At 34.0% G+C, this 17,332-nt stretch overlaps 1 protein-coding gene across 7 annotated transcripts in view; it reads right to left on the reverse strand.

Annotated features, from left to right (window-relative positions):
• The window catches only part of RELCH (RAB11 binding and LisH domain, coiled-coil and HEAT repeat containing), a 113,772-nt gene that overhangs the window by 41,625 nt on the left and 54,815 nt on the right, over window positions 1-17,332 (reverse strand). For all 7 annotated transcript variants that reach the window (XM_046672262.1, XM_046672263.1, XM_046672260.1 and 4 more), the window contains 6 exons: window positions 14,815-14,927; window positions 12,177-12,267; window positions 9,439-9,510; window positions 4,596-4,736; window positions 3,988-4,152; window positions 2,023-2,170 (listed from right to left, as the gene is read on the reverse strand). In XM_046672262.1, coding sequence (XP_046528218.1) covers window positions 2,023-2,170; window positions 3,988-4,152; window positions 4,596-4,736; window positions 9,439-9,510; window positions 12,177-12,267; window positions 14,815-14,927 — 730 coding nt within the window. The remainder of the gene's footprint in view (window positions 1-2,022; window positions 2,171-3,987; window positions 4,153-4,595; window positions 4,737-9,438; window positions 9,511-12,176; window positions 12,268-14,814; window positions 14,928-17,332) is intronic.

Raw genomic sequence — 17,332 nt, forward strand, 5'->3', positions numbered from 1 at the left:
CTGTGGAGTAAATTGGTAATAAAAATATTTGTGTGTGTGTGTTTCCATCATTTAAAAGAAAACAAATCTTTACTTATATAAATTATATCCCAAATTATATGGATGTATATAAAGACAGACATAGTTATATAGACCTTAAGTAAGGATATAATACGTCCTCATTTATAATAAATGCATTATAACCTAGATGTGAGTACAATAACATTAACATTTATAGCTACTGTTAAAAGTCAGAGAATCAAATTAAGTCAACTAGAACTGAAAATAAAAAATTATTTTTGGTATGATGAAGACATAACCACAAGAAAAAGTCACATAAATACTAGAAAGAATATGTTCAGGATGGTAAAGCAGTTGTTTTGAAAATTTTGTAATCTTCAGCATTTCCTTGGCAACGAGCAACATTCAAGAATTATTTATTAAATAAATGGATGAATCAATGATAGCAAATGTTATGAGTTGAACTGTGTCCCTCACCCCCCCCCCCCAAATTTCATATGTTGAAGTCCTAAGCCCTAGAACTTCAGAATGTGACCTTATTTGGAAATAGTGTTTTTGCAGATATAGTTAGATAAGATGAGGTCATACTGAGTAGAGGCCCCCTTATAAAAAGAGGAAATTTAGATACAGAGACACACACACAGGAAAAAGGGAATATGAAGCTGACAGCAAAGACTGGGATGATGTATCTACAAGTCAACGAACACCAAAGATTGCCAGCAAACCACCAGAAGCGAGGAGAGAGGCATGGAACAGCTTTTCCCTCACAGCCTTCGGAAGGAACCAACCCTATTGACTCCTTGACCTTAGACTTCTAGCCTTCGGAACCGTGAGACAATAAATTTCTGTTGTTAAAGTACTCTGTAGTACTTTGTTATGGCACCACAGCAAACCAAGACAGCAAGATAGAAAGAGACAGAGGGGGAATAAGAAAGATAGGAAAGTCCCTAGGCAGAGGAAGTGCCTTAATGAGTGAAGGGGCAGAACCTGAAGTAGCTAGCTGTGAGCTCTTTATTAAGACTTATCTTAAAAGTTTGAATTTTCATTCTCCTCAATAGTATCATTTTAAAATATTAAACTAACTCTACCCCATTCTCAATTTTTGAAGTTAAACTGACATTCAAACAGTATATACCATTTTTATGTTGTGCTTTGTGTATCCCTGGACACACTGTTTCATATCCCAAAGATTATAGGTAGCCCACAGTTTACTTTATATGAAAACTGCAATTCTAAAAACACTATCTGTTGATGTTCTTCATGTTATAATTCTTTTGGTTGTCAGAAGCCAGTAAGAGATAAGGATAATTTCACAATCTGCAAAAGCTGCAAAGAGATTTCATACATAGTAATAGCTTATCTATATCCATTTATCCTGGGGGTCAGGTTTGGTGGGGTTACCAAATGCCACGGATCAAAGGTCACTTACTGGTTAGCTGGACGATGGAGATAGGAAAATACTGGCTATTACTATCAATTTCATGTATTTCTGAAAATAACTCATCTTCCTTCTTTGGAAAAAAAAAAATTCTGCTGTATATGCTTATATTCCTATCAAGGACATAGTAGGAAAGAGTAATTACATTTACTTTCCCCTACTGAAAATAAGATGAAACACCCAGGGAAGAAAAAATGTAAAGAAAGTGGAAATGACGAGGTTCATAAACTGGCACTAGTAACTGTTAAGTGAATCTTTTAATTGATTCAGCTCTATTAATAAAAAAAAAAAACACATTTATTTCATCCACTGAAGAAAACATTATAAATAGACTATAGATTAAGAATGGAAAGAAAGTGTAAATATTATAAAATAATACCACGAGGCTTATCCATAAAAGATGAAGCCATATAGTTTACCTTAGATATCATACAATCTATGACCATGAGATTCCACAAATATAATATATTTTAGTAATTACAGTGTCATAAAAAGTGATTTTTAGAATTTTAATCAAGAACATTTCTTTGGGAAGCTAAGCTGCTAATGTTCTACATCTTTCTTTCAGAATTTAAGTTTAGTACCTTCTATCTGTGGCACTTCACCATGAAGTTTGGCTTTGCTGGAGAAAGGAGCATTCTGTAGCACTAACGCAAAGAGAGATGGGATCAAGGACTGCAAGGCAGAAAGATACATGTGGAGCTTATGTTCATCCAGCCCGTGCTCTCCTTCCTGAAACATAAGGAGGTAGAAGCTAATTTTAGTCTTTGGAAATTATGTATTTATGACGTCCTTCCTTACTGTGGCAAATAAGAAAACATTAATGACCTATGTGTTAGACTCATAGCATAACACCTAATGGAGATGTCCATGAATCTTAATTTCTCCAAGAATGTGAAAATGTGAAGAAGCTCTAAGGTACGTCTAAGTAACGGAATCTTTTATATGGAAAACTTTAGGGTGGACATCAGTCATTTCCATTTGTATGGAACCTCTTTACAGGGTTTTTTTTCTTTTAAGAGGGTCTTATCTTTTCAAATTTTCTAAGTTTAGGATAAAGAAATTAAAGCAAGCCACAGGAATCATTTAAATGCTCAACTATCAAACCAGCAGCAGTGCTTGCTACTTTCCCTCTCCTACTTCCTGTCTTCTTCTATAGATTTGCTGATATCTGTATTTGATAGCATTGAAAGCACTTTAAAATAATTCAACACATAGATAAAACCCAAGAGAAGAAATTTCAAAAGGAAACAAAAGAGACAGAGAAAAAAAAAGAGTGAAAGGATCAGCATGGTACACAGAAACCAAATATTAAAGTGAAAAACAGAATCGTTAGAGACGAAAGCATTTTTCTGTTGAAATCCAGTTGAGATAGCATTACTATATTATAAAATAACAACTGTCAGAAATACCAGATATATCAATTATTTACTATCAAGTCCTAAATTCGTAATTTCTTCATGAAAGAATTACTATCTATGCTGAATCCTGCAGATAAGTTCAGTAGCAATGTGAAATTAGCCGTGAAATTAATTAGAAATGAAATTAGTTATGAAGTGGAATAAGAAAAACCGTGTATGAATAACTCTCAGATCAAAGGAACGCAAACGTTTAAAAAATTCCCTAGGTTTCCTAAAAAGGAGTACTTGTCTATTTATAGTGTTTTTTAATACCCATTTTGAAATTTTTAGAAAAAACAGCCTAATTTTTAAATTAAACAAATACACGTGCATACATTTAAGAGCATCTACAGAGTAGTTACAATGCTTTATGTAAGAGCCTTACAGATCCTTTAAAACTCTGGGGTAGAAAGGGTAAGAGTTTCGAGTTAGAGACTGATATTACACCTTGGTTCTGTCATGGACAGCTGTGGGACCCTGGGCAAGGTACTTAAAGACTTGCTTTCCACACAAAAACCAAAATGCAATTCAAAGGGTTATAAAAATATACAATACATTTTATATATAAAGTGTCCACCTTAACGGCACATAACAGGCATGAAAGAAATGTTAGTTTTTCTTCTAGACTCTAAAAGGGATTTTTAGTTCAAAAATTAAATCAACAAGTTTCTATCATTTCTTCGACTTTAATCCTTTTACTTAGGAAGAATGAAAAGTTCATTTTAAAAAGTGAGGAAATGAACTACTGCAGTGAAATAAACACAGTTAAAGAATTTTGACAGTGTATAAATAAGAAAGCTTTAGAGACTCATATTTCAGTTATCTCTGTATTCTGGGAACTGGAGCTGATACTTTATCTAAAACATTTAAGCCTTCAGAAGAGGCAAGGAAGAGCCAGCTTCTGAATCACGTACGAGTTAGTTCCACAAAGGTGCTATTTCAGCTCATGCCCTTTCTCCTCTAGCTTCAGCAAAGGGAAACTTCCTCAAATGTCTCTTGGCTCCAGTCCAATAGAATCTTTAACTGGTAATTTATTAGAATGTTCAGCTTAGTGGTACTTTCTATCTTTGCTCCCCAACATTCTTTTAAGACTCCTTAAAACACACCTTTCAAATTTCTATAAACTATATAAACAAAGGAAGCATTTACCCTGAGAAGTTTTTCAATCTTGTTTAGCAATGTAGGAATAAGATGAGACTGTAAATTTCCAAGTTCTGTGGTCCAGGCAGCATAAGCCGGTAAAAATACTTGATGTGTTGCACTAACTACTCTTTCTGAGGGATCGCCCAAGGCTGAAAGCAACAATTCAAAACCCTGCCAAAAGGAAACAGGAAACATGTAACTTTTTAGAAGAATAAACTTAAAAAAAAACACACCTCAGTAAAAAGTACATTGCAGTACATTTAGAAAACATTTTAAGCAAGAAAGCAAGCCATCCATAACCTTCCTCTTCCCATTTTCTTTAAAGAACATGTCATATATCCACTGAGGAGGAAACCAAAGATAAAGGGTAGTAAACATGGCGTGCTTGTCGCCAAATTTCCTGCCACAAAGCTGTGGCAGATACTGTAAATGAATCATAGCATTCTTTCCTTTGAATTGCAGAACTGAAACCAGGCAGCCAACTCCAACTGGCTAAAGTTGACATACCTGCCATCCTTACTATAGATTATAGGGTGTCTGAATTAGAGATTTGGAATGTTATATTATTTGGAATTTTATAATGGAGTAAATGGGGTTCATTCTGAAAAACATACCTGTTGATATTTGTCTGGATCATCAATGTATCCCATAATGATACCAAGGCTTTTGATCACAGCTTCTCTTACCAAATCTGCCTTATCTTCCATTAACATCTGTTGCAACATTGAAAGAACCAAGGAGCTACGGATTTCTTTCTGAAAATAAACAAGAACATGTCTTTACTATTTATTTACCCTAGTAGCAGAAAAGTATGGAAGATAATATGACCGACATCTATGTATTCAAAACCCAGACTAGATAATACAGTAACATTTTGCTACGTTTGCTCCAAGTCTTCATTTTCAAAGACATAAACTATTACAGATACAGGTAAAGTATCACTGTCCTCTGCTCTCTCTCCCTTCCTCCATCCTCCCTCTCTAGAGATCTACACTGAATTCAGTATTAATCATCTCCCAGCACGTTTTCATATCTTTACTAAACATGTGCAAATCCCTCGAATCCTTATAGTGTACAGTAGCAGGAATTTTTGGAAAATCAACCAAGTCAACACTCTGCTATAAATGGACAATGACTCTTCTACCACTACCTGTTCAAGTGAGGGAAGAGTGTGCAGAGTTATAGTAACAGGAGGGGTTACAAAAACCACTCTGATAATAAAAACAGTTGCTCGGGGTAGGAGTGTGGAAACATTGTAAAATCCTGGTATTCCTATTTTTTTAAGTGAGAAAAAAAAATTCAAACAAGATGATAAAATATGAGAGTAAACTCTAAAAGTACTTTAAAAAGAATTGCAATGCTATTTTCAGATGCTACTATTTAATATAAAAAGTAGACCTCTGTGGTGTCTTAATTTCATGCAATTTTTTCCACACTTAAAAAATGTTAAAAGAACGTTTTAGCCTAATTAATGGCTAAGGTTAAAGAATTATCGTTATACAAATTCTTGCCTTTCCTTGCTTTCTTTGTACCATTATTGTAATTTGATCAATTTATAAAATTCTTTAAACCTGTTTAGGTCCTTTTTAAATATAAATATAAATAAAGATAAAATAAAATAAAATAAAGATAGAGATAAAATAAAGATAGAGAATAAAATAAAGATAGAGAATAAAATATAGAGGATGTGACCATTTTCATAAATTTACAGTGTGACCCAGTATGCAGAGCAGGGTCTTACAGAAATTTTTAAATTACCTAGTTTTTGTTTTGACTTTTTAGAAACAAAAACATACGTAATTTTACCAAATTTTGGTCACATTTAGGTTGGGGAATATGACTTTTGATACAGCCTTGTTTATTTATCTTTAGGCTAAAAATTGCCCCCCAAAATGCCTTATTGTATCTTAAAAGGGCTTCTGGGTTGGTATCAGCACAGGTAATAGGACAGAGGTAAGTAAACTTCAGCTGGATATTTGCTTCACACTGATCTGGGTGGAAGCAAACCATGGCAGTTTCAGTACACCACAGGGAACCCACGGTCCAAGACAGGAGACATTACTCCATTGAAGCCATGACCATGCTGAGATTTTACTGTTTACTACTTACAGTGGGGTACAAGGCAAATAAAGATCCACTGAGGAAACATTCAGTCTATTGTTAATACTGCTTAGCATTCTAGTATCAGAAGCAGTGTGGAATAGCTTACTTATTCTTTGTGAGAATGTGATTTTCATCTCTGTCTGGAAAAAATAAATAACAGGAGGCTCAAACTCACTCATATATATCTATCTATATGATTTATCACAACAACAAGATACCAGTTTTCTCCTATAAAATAGGAAAACATTAAAAAACAAATTCATCATGCCCAGTTCCTAGTGAATGTATGAGAAAATAAGAACTCCAATGCATGTTTGATAGGAGTATAAATCCATGCTATATTGGTTGGGGGCAATTTAACACTGTCAAAATCACAAATGAAAGAGGTAGAGGTATTAAAAGTATGAGAAATTTAAAAAATGCACAGATACCTACACAAGAACCTGTCAATGCTGTTTACTGTCAGGGATAATTTTGGGTAAGAAAGTTTTAAAGAATATAAAAACGCAAGCTGGTACACACAAAAATTTTTATTTTCTGTAAGTATTTTATTTTCTGTAAGTATTAATTAAAAACTATCAGGGGCCAGCCCCATGGCATAGTGGTTAAGTTCAGTGCACTCTACTTGGGCAGCCTGGGTTTGTGAGTTCGGATCCCGGGTGTGGACCTACACCACTTGTCAGCCATGCTGTGGTGGTGACCCACATACAAAATAGAGGAAGATGGGCACAGATGTTAGCTCAGGGAAAATCTTCGCCAGAAAAAAAAAGCACAAAAAACTATTAACAGTAGATAGATATCTTTGCAGAGAATGACCAGGGGTCAGGGAAGGAAAGTCTTTGATTTCCTTTTATTTTTTGAGGAAGATTAGCCCTGAGCTAACATCCACCACCAATCCTCCACTTTTTTGCTGAGGAAGACTGGCTCTAAGTTAACATCTGTGCCTATCTTCCTCTATTTTATATGTGGGACGCCTGCCACAGTGTGGCTTGATAAGCAGTACACAGGTCCGCACCCAGGATCTGAATGGGCAAATCCTGGGCCACCAAAGCAGAACACGTGAACTTAATTGCTATGCCACTGGGTCAGTCTTTGATTTTCATTTTATTCTTTTCTGTACTGCATGAAAATTTATTTTTAATAAAATAAAAAAAAATATGGTTACTGGGAGTGAGACTATGGATTACTCTTTTTTCTTTTTCTGAATTAAAAAAAAACATGATAAATTTTACCTTTTAAAAAGACAATTGTTTGACTATTGGTTACTCTTCACTAAAGAATATGAAGTTGACAGTAAATGCAACATAAACAGTTCATGCATTATTGCACAATTCTATTTTTTATATTCCTTTTTAAGAACAATCTTACAAAAATGACTCTTTAAGGCAGAGGTCAGCAAACTTTCTGCAAAGGGCCAAATGGTATACATCCTTGGCTTTGGGGACTATAAAGTCTCTGTTGTAACCAGTCAACTCTGCTGTTGTAGTGTGAAGGCAGACACAGACTACCCAAAAACAAATTGGTGTGGTTGTGTTCCAATTAAACTTTATTTACAAAAACAGAATATAAACTATATTTGGTCTCCAGGCTGCAGTTCGTCAAGCTCTGCTTTAAACTACGGTTGTTTAAATTAAAATAACTGTGATGTCACCTCATTCTGCTACCCCTTCTAAGCCCTGAACCTATGGGAAGATAGCTAAAGCACACAATAGTCCAGTGGTTCTCAATCTTTTTGGTGGCAAGATTCCTCTAGTCATTTAAAACTAATAAGCACCTCAAACAGCTTTTGTTTGGGTGGGTAATATCTACTGACATTTATCATATCAGAAATTAAAACTGAGAAATTTAAAAATATTAATCAATTCATTAAAGAATAATAAACTCATTAAAGGTTAACATGAGTAACATTTTAATGAAAGTAACTATTTATAAAATAAAAAAAATTAGTGAGAACGGTGTTGTTTTACATTTTGTTGCAAATCTCTAATGTCTGACTTAAGGTAGATTCTCTTATCTGCTTTGCATTCAATTGTTCTGATACATTGCTTTGGTTGAAGTATTTAAGAACACCTGGCCTCACACAGACAGGTAACTGAAAACAGGAGGAGTATTTTAATAGCCTTTTCCAATAAGAACAGATATTTTACTTTGATTCTATACTAAAACTGGACAAGTGGTAGTTTCTTAAGGTTAGTTGCAGAGTGGAATCTGAATGATATGGCTCATTGCTAATAAACCCTTTAAACTCTGACACATTAAGTTCTATTGGTCCATCTTGGACTTTGCCTCCTTTTTTCACCCAGACACGATTTCAGTATTACACACTGGTCATTTGGGAAATATTGGATCGCAGACTTATGCAGACATTCTTCAATATTAACACATTTTATTATAACCTCAAAAAATCATATTTGTTAGTATCACCACTGATCTCATCAGAAAAGTGATCACATACTTGGAAGCTGTCAAGCTCACAGTAATGGATATAAGTTTTCCAAAATTCCTGTTCTCACCTAAAAGTTCCAATTTTATCATTGGCAATAAATGCTGTCTACTTGTTTTCCTTGAAGTGACAGGCACACGTTATTCATTTTCATGAAAATGTGTGCCATGTACCCAGGTCTGAAAAACCATAGCTTGTTTGTCAGTTGTCAAGTAAAATCAGCATTCCATGAAAAAAAGCAGCTGGTTCAGCTCACAACTCAAACTATTTGAAGTGCTTTTCCTGAAATAGCCATGATACTTCAGTATGCAGCAAAAGGGCCGATATCAGTATATTCAATTTTATCACAGAGAATATTAAAAAGATGCATACTCAAGGGTCAAAATATAGAATTAATAATTTTACTGATTCATCAAGCTTACTTTTAAGTGAAATTAGCTTTCTCTGTGAGTGCACGGCGGTAAAGAATACAAGAATTAACCAGTATATTTGGACGTCACTGCCTTGATCGGTGCTAATGCACTAGCATTGTTGCCCATTATAGCTTTCACACCAACAGTGTAAATGTCAACACAGAGAAAAACACAAAAGTGTTTTAATATTATTACGGAAATAATTTTCACCTCATGGACCTCTTTAAAACGATCTCAAGGAATACCCCAGGGGCCCCAGACCACACTTTGAGAATGGCTCACTCAGTTTAATATATTTATACTCATGCAAATGTTAATGAACTTGTCTGCATTGCCATATTCTATCAATGTGACCCTTTTCTTTTTGGCTCATCTTTTTCCTTTATTAGGAGAGCACACGCCAGGAGAATTTGGATTAAAACATATAAGACACTTGAAAAAAGTTTTCTCTATTATTAAAAAAGGAAAAAAGTTTTAAGAAAAAATGACAATTCTTACAGGAAGGTAAGGTGCCAACGCTCCACAGGATTCTGCCACAAGTAGTCTTCTTTCTGGGTATTTGTGATTAATCTAGAGTAAAAAATAAATAAATCAAGCATAAACAATATACCCTCCCATCCTCCAACAGAGAATTATTTTTCACCATAAATCCTGTTAAGAATACAATAAAACTTCTTTCTTTTCCACTTCCGAGAATCTTTGAGTGACTATACCTGGATCAGGAATAAGGGAATCAGGGAGAGCCTAAAAAATGAGGTCACAGGGGTTATCTGTTAAAGAAAAAGGGTAAAGCAAAGATGAAAATTTGGCAAGATGTCTAGAGATTGTGGGCTTGACTAAGACTTGGTTGTCTTTAGGATGTCAGGAGCAACTTTCTCCTTCCCTAGCCATTAGTATATTTTTTAATTTGGAAAACCCAGCTTCTGGATATTATAGATATGGTCTATAATATGTGCCAGTCCTCTTTTTTACCTAAGGGCTTATGAAGCAAGTTAATCAATGATTTAACCAGAACCCGTGACTAGTGATATGATTTTATTTTTAAAGTAAGCAGACTTCAATCCATTCCTGTTTGCATATGCAAGATGATGAGGTTTTGTTACCGGGATGACTACACTGAATCATAACAAAAAATAACAAAAAAAATGACACATACTGGGTTTTGTTCCCATATGTCTTCTTCATAGAATATAAATCTTTCTTTGACTGGAAAAGAAGTATATCTGTTCTCATATTCCCATATGAAAAGGTGACATAATTCATTAATGTATTGGATGCCTAAAATTAAAAAAAGAAATTATATAGCAATCTACTGGGCAACAAACTAGACGTAGGCAGCTAGAAAGATCCCCTATATCCATGTTTATTCAGGTTAGAGAAGAGGAGGTGGTAGAGATGTTTGTAACTGACATCTCTGAATTTAATCTAATCCAGAAATAGCAACCTCAAAGCAGAATGGTTTGAAAGTCAAAATATGCTATTCATAAACTTTCATTTTGCTTTTTTTAGTCTAGCTCAATGAGTCTCAAAATTAGATGCACATACAAAAATCAACTGTATTTCTATATATGATAGCAACGGGCAAACACAATAAAGAAAATTCTATTTATAATACTACCAAAAAGAATAAAATACTTAAGAATAAACAAAAACAGTGCATAAATTATATTCTGAAAACTATAACACTGTTGAAAGAAAATTTAAAAGACCTAAATAAAGGGAAAGACATCCTAGATTAACGGATTGGAAGGCTAACTATTGGTAGGATAGCAATATCCTCCAAATTGATCTACACATTCAATGCAATCCTTAGGAAAATTCCACCTAGCTTCTTTGCAGAAATTGACAAGTTGATCTTAGAATGCATATGGAAATTCAAGAGATCCAGAACAGCCAAAACAATCTTGAAATACGAGAACCAAGTTTGAGGGACTGGTGTTTCTCTTTGGGGTGATAAAATTGTTCTAAAATTGACTGTGGTAATGGTTATACAACTCTGCGAATACACTAAAAATCACTGAACTGTACACTTTAATTGGGTGAATTGTATGGTATCTGAATTATATCTCAGTAGAGCTTAAAAAAATAAAATGAAAAAACTATTAAAAAATTAAATGTACATTTGAATAACTGTACAAAATTGGAAATTCAAAGTTATATATGTTGTTTCCAAGTTAATTTGACTTTTGGTGATTACAGCCTCCCCCTAAACTAGTATGCACTACAATCTAGAGAAGACACAAGGGATTATCAGAGATAATTATGACTACATGTAATGTTCACTTTAAATATTGAATCTAGATAAGACTCCACTAAATTTTAAAGAAAAAAATGAATATTCAAAGAAATTGGGAATAGAATTCTAAAAGACCATATACTTTAGCAATATTCCAGAGACCAATATTTTTTTTAAGAATAAGTGACTATGCTATTATAAATAAGGCCATGAAATTTGCCTTCATAAGTGAGAATTCCATCTTTTTAAGGGGGGAAAATAAGCTACTTAATGACCTAAACATCAAGTCTAGAAAATTAGTGACTCTGAGTTCTACAGAGGACTGGAACATTAACATTTGATAGAAAACCACAAGTATTGTTAGTAAATAGTGAGTTGAAGTATAAATACAAAAACCTCCTACATCAAAGGTTTACACTTTACATTTTGTATATATTCATAATATATACAAGGTATTATTTTTATTACCTACCTACACACACAACTTCTTGCTCTCCCTTGAGCTCTTCAAGCACGCTCCCACCTCAGGGCTTTTGTATTGGCAGCATCTTACTTCATTCAGATCCTTGCCTAAACATCACTTTCTCAGATTTCTTCTCTGACCACCCTTTCTAAAATAGCATTCTCCATCACTCTCTAATGTTTATCTGCTTTATTTTTCTTCATAAGTTATAACACTACAAGACCTCATACCATTTATTTGTTTATTCTTATCTCCCTACTAGGATGTCTTTGTCTTTTATTCACCACAGTATCCTTAGTGACTACAATGGTACCCAGCACTGGAACTAGTGTTTCTTAAGTATTTGTTGGAAGAAGGAATAAAATGAAAGCATCCCAGAACATTCTTAAGCACTATTAAATCAGTGTGCTGGGCTACAGAAACAGCACTATAATGCATATGCCACATATTTCCTAATGGCATTTAAAAAAGGAAATATGAACATTTATAATAAATTAGAATATAACAGCTGGGGGAAAATCCAATACAGTTATTTACCTGTTCCCAACACTGTGGTAAAAGTTCAGCTTCTACACGTGTTGGTCCAACATGACGTGCAAATGCCACACAGCCCGTCAGTATCATCTGCCTAAAAAATAATACAAATGAGTAAAGACTTATATTTGCATTAGAAAGCACAACTAGGTCTAAGGGCTAAAAAGAGTCAGGTCTGTAATTCACATAAAGTATAATATTTTTATAGAACCAAATTAGACTTTTCCAACAAGAAATTAGGCTGCCACCAAAAGAGTGAGTTCCTTAAGACTAGTTCCTCCAGCAATGGCAAGACCATTTGTGAGAGATGTTGTGAAGAGATTCTCTATTGGTGTGAAGCCAAATCTCATAACTTCCTAAACTAACTTCTTACACATGCATTCTGAGATTATAATATGTCTACTGCTTCAGCTTCTACTGAACTTCAATTTCTAGCCACTAAAACACTAAGTGATTATTTCCCCAGCATTTCTATAATTAAAAACTATGGTATCATATTAGTAAAATATTTCTTAAATCAGAATTTTTGATATTGTAACCAAGATAACTGTGGTAGGCAGCTTATGACTAGCTTCCAATGATGTCCATCTCCAGATATTCATGCCCTGGTGTAATCACTATGACAGTTTTGAAATACAGTTGAAAGGAGAAAAAGTCAGATGGCCTACAGATTAAAAGCATTGGAAACAGGCTCCTGTGCCGGTAGAAATAAGTGTCATTCCAACTTGTGTAAAATCACAAGACAAGGATTGTTTGACTAGTATTTGATCCAGGTAGAAATATGGTGTCAATCATAGTTGTTAGCAAAGAACTGGCAAAAACCACCATTACTGAGTTTAAAATTAAGTTTTTCTTAGGATAGGATCAAAGAAGTCTGAGACTCACTAAGTAAGGAAAAGTAATAACTGATTATGTATCAAATATATTAAAAATTTTACTTTGTTAATTTCTTGTTCATATTGTATAAAGTTAACCAATTATTAGTATATTTTAATAAATAACTGTATTTCTGTAAGGTGAAAGATTTAAATGTGGATGTGAGCACTTAATTCCTGACATATCTCTACCTGAAGTAAGGCTAAGAGGTACTTTTGGCCACCAGGTGGCAGCTATTAGCTTTGCATGCAGAGTCCATGAAAATAAGCCACAGATCTAGAGGTTTTTGCCTTGCTAATCTAAAACTGACATTGTAAGAAATGCTATCTAATCATTAACTAAGTTATCAAGATAGGGAATATTGCATTTTTAAGAACAAAATAAAACCGTAATTTTCCTATACACCACCAAGAAACTGTCCTTAGAAAATTTTCAGTTTGCAATGAATGGTACTAATACAGTGATTTAATTTCCCTTATTTCTATCTGACTAGCATGTGAGGCCTGCTGGTGTAGATTAACCTTGACTGGATCCTGAAAAGGACATGTTTCTCCACTTGCTCAGGTACATTTTGGTAAGAGCAAGAAAGAGATTTATACTTACAGAGGTTTTTTGCCTTTTTTTTTTTTTTGTGAAGAAGACTGGCCATGAGCTAACATCTGTGCCAATCTTCCTCTATTTCGTATGTGGGACGCTGGACCAGCATGGCTTGATGAGTGGTGTGTAGGTCCATGCCTGGGATCTGAACCTGCGAACCTCAGGCAGCCAAAGAGGAGCATGCAAATTTAACCATTATGCCTCTGGGCTGGTCCTTACAGAGTTTTAAAGTCTATATGACTGTTTTTATTCTCATTTTAAACTTGATTTGTTTGAGGGTTCACTCTTACGATCTTCCTACATTCACAGGAGAGCTAAAAACTGTAACAGTCAGTAAAACAAGTATTGCAATTGCATGAAGTTATCTAATCATAAAGGACAATTCTATTGTTTTGCAAAAGTATAAGCAAAAATCATTTTCTCATTAAGAAAGAAAATTATAACACAGAAAAACATTTCAACTGCCCAATTTTATCCAACTAGTGCTTAGTTTACTTACCCACCCACTAGGATGTTTCGTTCACGTTCATACTTGTACAGCTTCACTTAGTATTTAAAGGTTTTACCCTCTGAGTTAGACATCTATCATCATTACTCAATCGACACCTATTCCCCTTTCTTCTGGAAAGTCACCCTGATGTGTGCCCTTTCCCCTCACCACCCTCAGGCATAACTCAATTCTCCACATGAGCATCCTTGGTTGTAGGCACTTGACTCAGGACTAACGAAAACAAAACACCATATCCTTCTAGCCACATAGTTATTGGTTTACAGATAGTCCAGTGATGTAGAAATTCATATATTAAATATTTTATTTATTGTTAAGCATAACTATTAAGATTCTACAATATATCTAGTTCATCTGTGGGAAAAAGGAGTAATATTTAGGAGTTCTTAGAGGTCAAATGTGAAGGATAAAGTAAAAAGAACTTGAATTAGAAGTCTAAAGGTAACTAACAAAAGGTGTACAAATTCAACATGAGTAATGAGAATAAGAAGAATGAAAACACTGCAGGTGTTGTGAATGGGGCCAGTGTTGCCTCTGTTTATTAAAATAGATAATTGGAAGGAAAGAAGGCATTTAGATTAAAATGCTAAACTTGATGCCAAATTAGTAAAATTAGTAATCAACATTATATTTATTTCCCAAAGAAGTAATCATACGCACCTTTGCTCATCATCTGGTCTCTTGATCAAATTGAAAAGTATGTGAAGAAGCTGATCTCTCTCCTTAGGCTCAGGATGTAGGCATGCTGTACACAATATGAGAGGAATCAACTCCTAAAGAAATAATGAAGTTGGAAAAATTCAAAGTAAAAATGTGTTGCAGAATATTCTTTTTTTCCCAGAGTATGCTTAACTCTGTGAAACACACCTCAACATACAAAAGAGCAAATTTTAATTTTGTAAGGTTGATAATCCAAGAGAAAAAACTGAAACATATATTTACGTGTTGGTTGTAAGATTCAAATCATAAAGTAACGAAGTTACTTAAGATTGAACTAACCTTGTTTTCTTATCCAGTACTTCCCAAGGGTCTACTAGTTTTTACACTAAATAAGATTCTACCTTACTATATAATCTGATATAGTAGTTTTAATTTTGAAAGTGTTTTTAAACAAAACTTGCAGAAGTTAACTATATTTTAAAACTTACAAAGATAACGTAAAATAAAGACAGCTTATCCCACTTCTACAAGAACAATACAATGTCTTTATTAAGATTAGATATAATTAATAATTTATACCCTTAGCACCTAACCCAATGGTTAACTGAAAAGATGGTTTCCACAGACGTTGAATGCTCTCAGTATTACTACAGAGTATCAGTAGAAATGTTTTATGTTGAAATGGAAATTTTTAACATTTTGTTTGTTGCACATCTGATATGCAGAGGTAAATTCAACATTTTGTAGAAAAGTAATAGACAAAAGTTCATTTCTCTCTTCCAAAGAAATACTTGAAAATTAAAGTTGTTTCACATTTTAATTAAACTAAGACAAAATTCTATAGTATATTCAAAAGATATTATCATTTTTCACTTTGGAATAGATTTTCAAATATAATGAGAATAAAAATGCAAAAGTGATAAAACATCTTTGGAGAGAAATCCTTTAAGTTATAAAAACAATATTTTGCAGATATTTTAAAGAAATCACTATGATGTAATAAGAAGGGCAGAATGATTACTCCCATTTCATTTTCCCATCTACCTCCCTACCCACCAAATTGTGATAGCAGATTTAAAATAGGAGTTGATCATTACATAATAGAGCATAACACCCTGAAGAAAAGCCTATACTATAGGAGAAGTAACTTTCCATTTTGAAGATGCTCCCTTAGAAATAGATGATATGATTTTTAGAGGAGTTGAGACTGAGCTTAAAGGACTAGAAGTCCCTTTCCATTGTTTCTAAAGTCTTTGTATATTATTTCAAAATTATAATCACCTGGTATAAATCTTAAATTGAAGGTATAAAGATGTAGGTAAGAGCTAAGAATAAATCTGAGAAGTAAAAACAAGTTTAAAACATCTATTCTGTCATCTTTCTATTTGGGCACTTTTGTAGGTTTTAGATTAGTGAGTGAAAAGCAAAAGAAATAAAAATAATTAGGGAAAACAATTTTGCACTGGGAATGGAAGACAGAGTATAATATGGATCCTACTTGTTAAGTAATGTTTTCATTAGAGGCTCACTACGATGCTTGATGGATTAGTCTTGACTTTGTAAGAGAAAACAAACAAGGTTTTATAAAATATTAGGGTAGGAGACCATTAATACCAAGGACTATCCTAATCTTTAGCAGATTCCATTTAGGCTGCTAAGAGTCAATGATACTAATGAGAAGACTGAGACATTATATCATCAAAATATCCTACTGAGTAGAACCTTAAGGGTGAAAAAGTAGTTATTCTAGAAAATTAACAAAAGGAGGAAATATTTTAATGCCTGAAAATCAAGAAAAGCCCTAAATATTTTATTTGTATTTTTCCCTTATGTCAGATTTTTCTCTCCCAAGGGTTTCTTACTTCTTCTTCCTAACCCTTCTTTCCTGTTTTCCCATTGTCTCTACATTTGCACTCTTACATTATCTTATTCCATCCTCTTGCTATCATAGCACTCTTTAAAGTTCTGAAAGGTAGGTAAGATATTTGCTGTAATTACAAATACATACTTGCATACTCTGTTTAAAGTAGACAGTATATTTAGCTTCGTCTCAAAAACAAGCATACAAAAACAACTGTATTCCTGTTTATTCTATGTACCTTACTTTTTTACTTTTTTTAAATCATGTGGCTTAGTAATCCTTCATCAAAGAGGAAGTTTATGTTGTACATTAATAAACAGAATTTTTTTAAAGATTTTATTTTTCCTTTCTCTCCCAAAAGCCCCCCAGTACATAGTTGTATATTTTTAGCTCTGGGTCCTTCCCACCGTGGTGTGTGGGATGCCACACCAGCATGGCCTGACGAGCGATGCCACGTTGGCGCCCAGGATCGAACCGGTGAAACCCTGGGCCGCTGAAGCAGAGCGCGTGAACTTAACCACTCGGCCACGGGGCTGGCCCAATAAAGAGAATTTTTTAACTAGAATATGGCTACAGATGTGCCAAACTGAGAACACTAGACCAGAAACTAGAAGAATTCCTGTCTCAGTTTACTCTTTAGTACCAAAGAACCTAATG

Source organism: Equus quagga, chromosome 9, assembly GCF_021613505.1.
Source record: "Equus quagga isolate Etosha38 chromosome 9, UCLA_HA_Equagga_1.0, whole genome shotgun sequence".
Taxonomy (NCBI): Eukaryota; Metazoa; Chordata; class Mammalia; order Perissodactyla; family Equidae; genus Equus; species Equus quagga.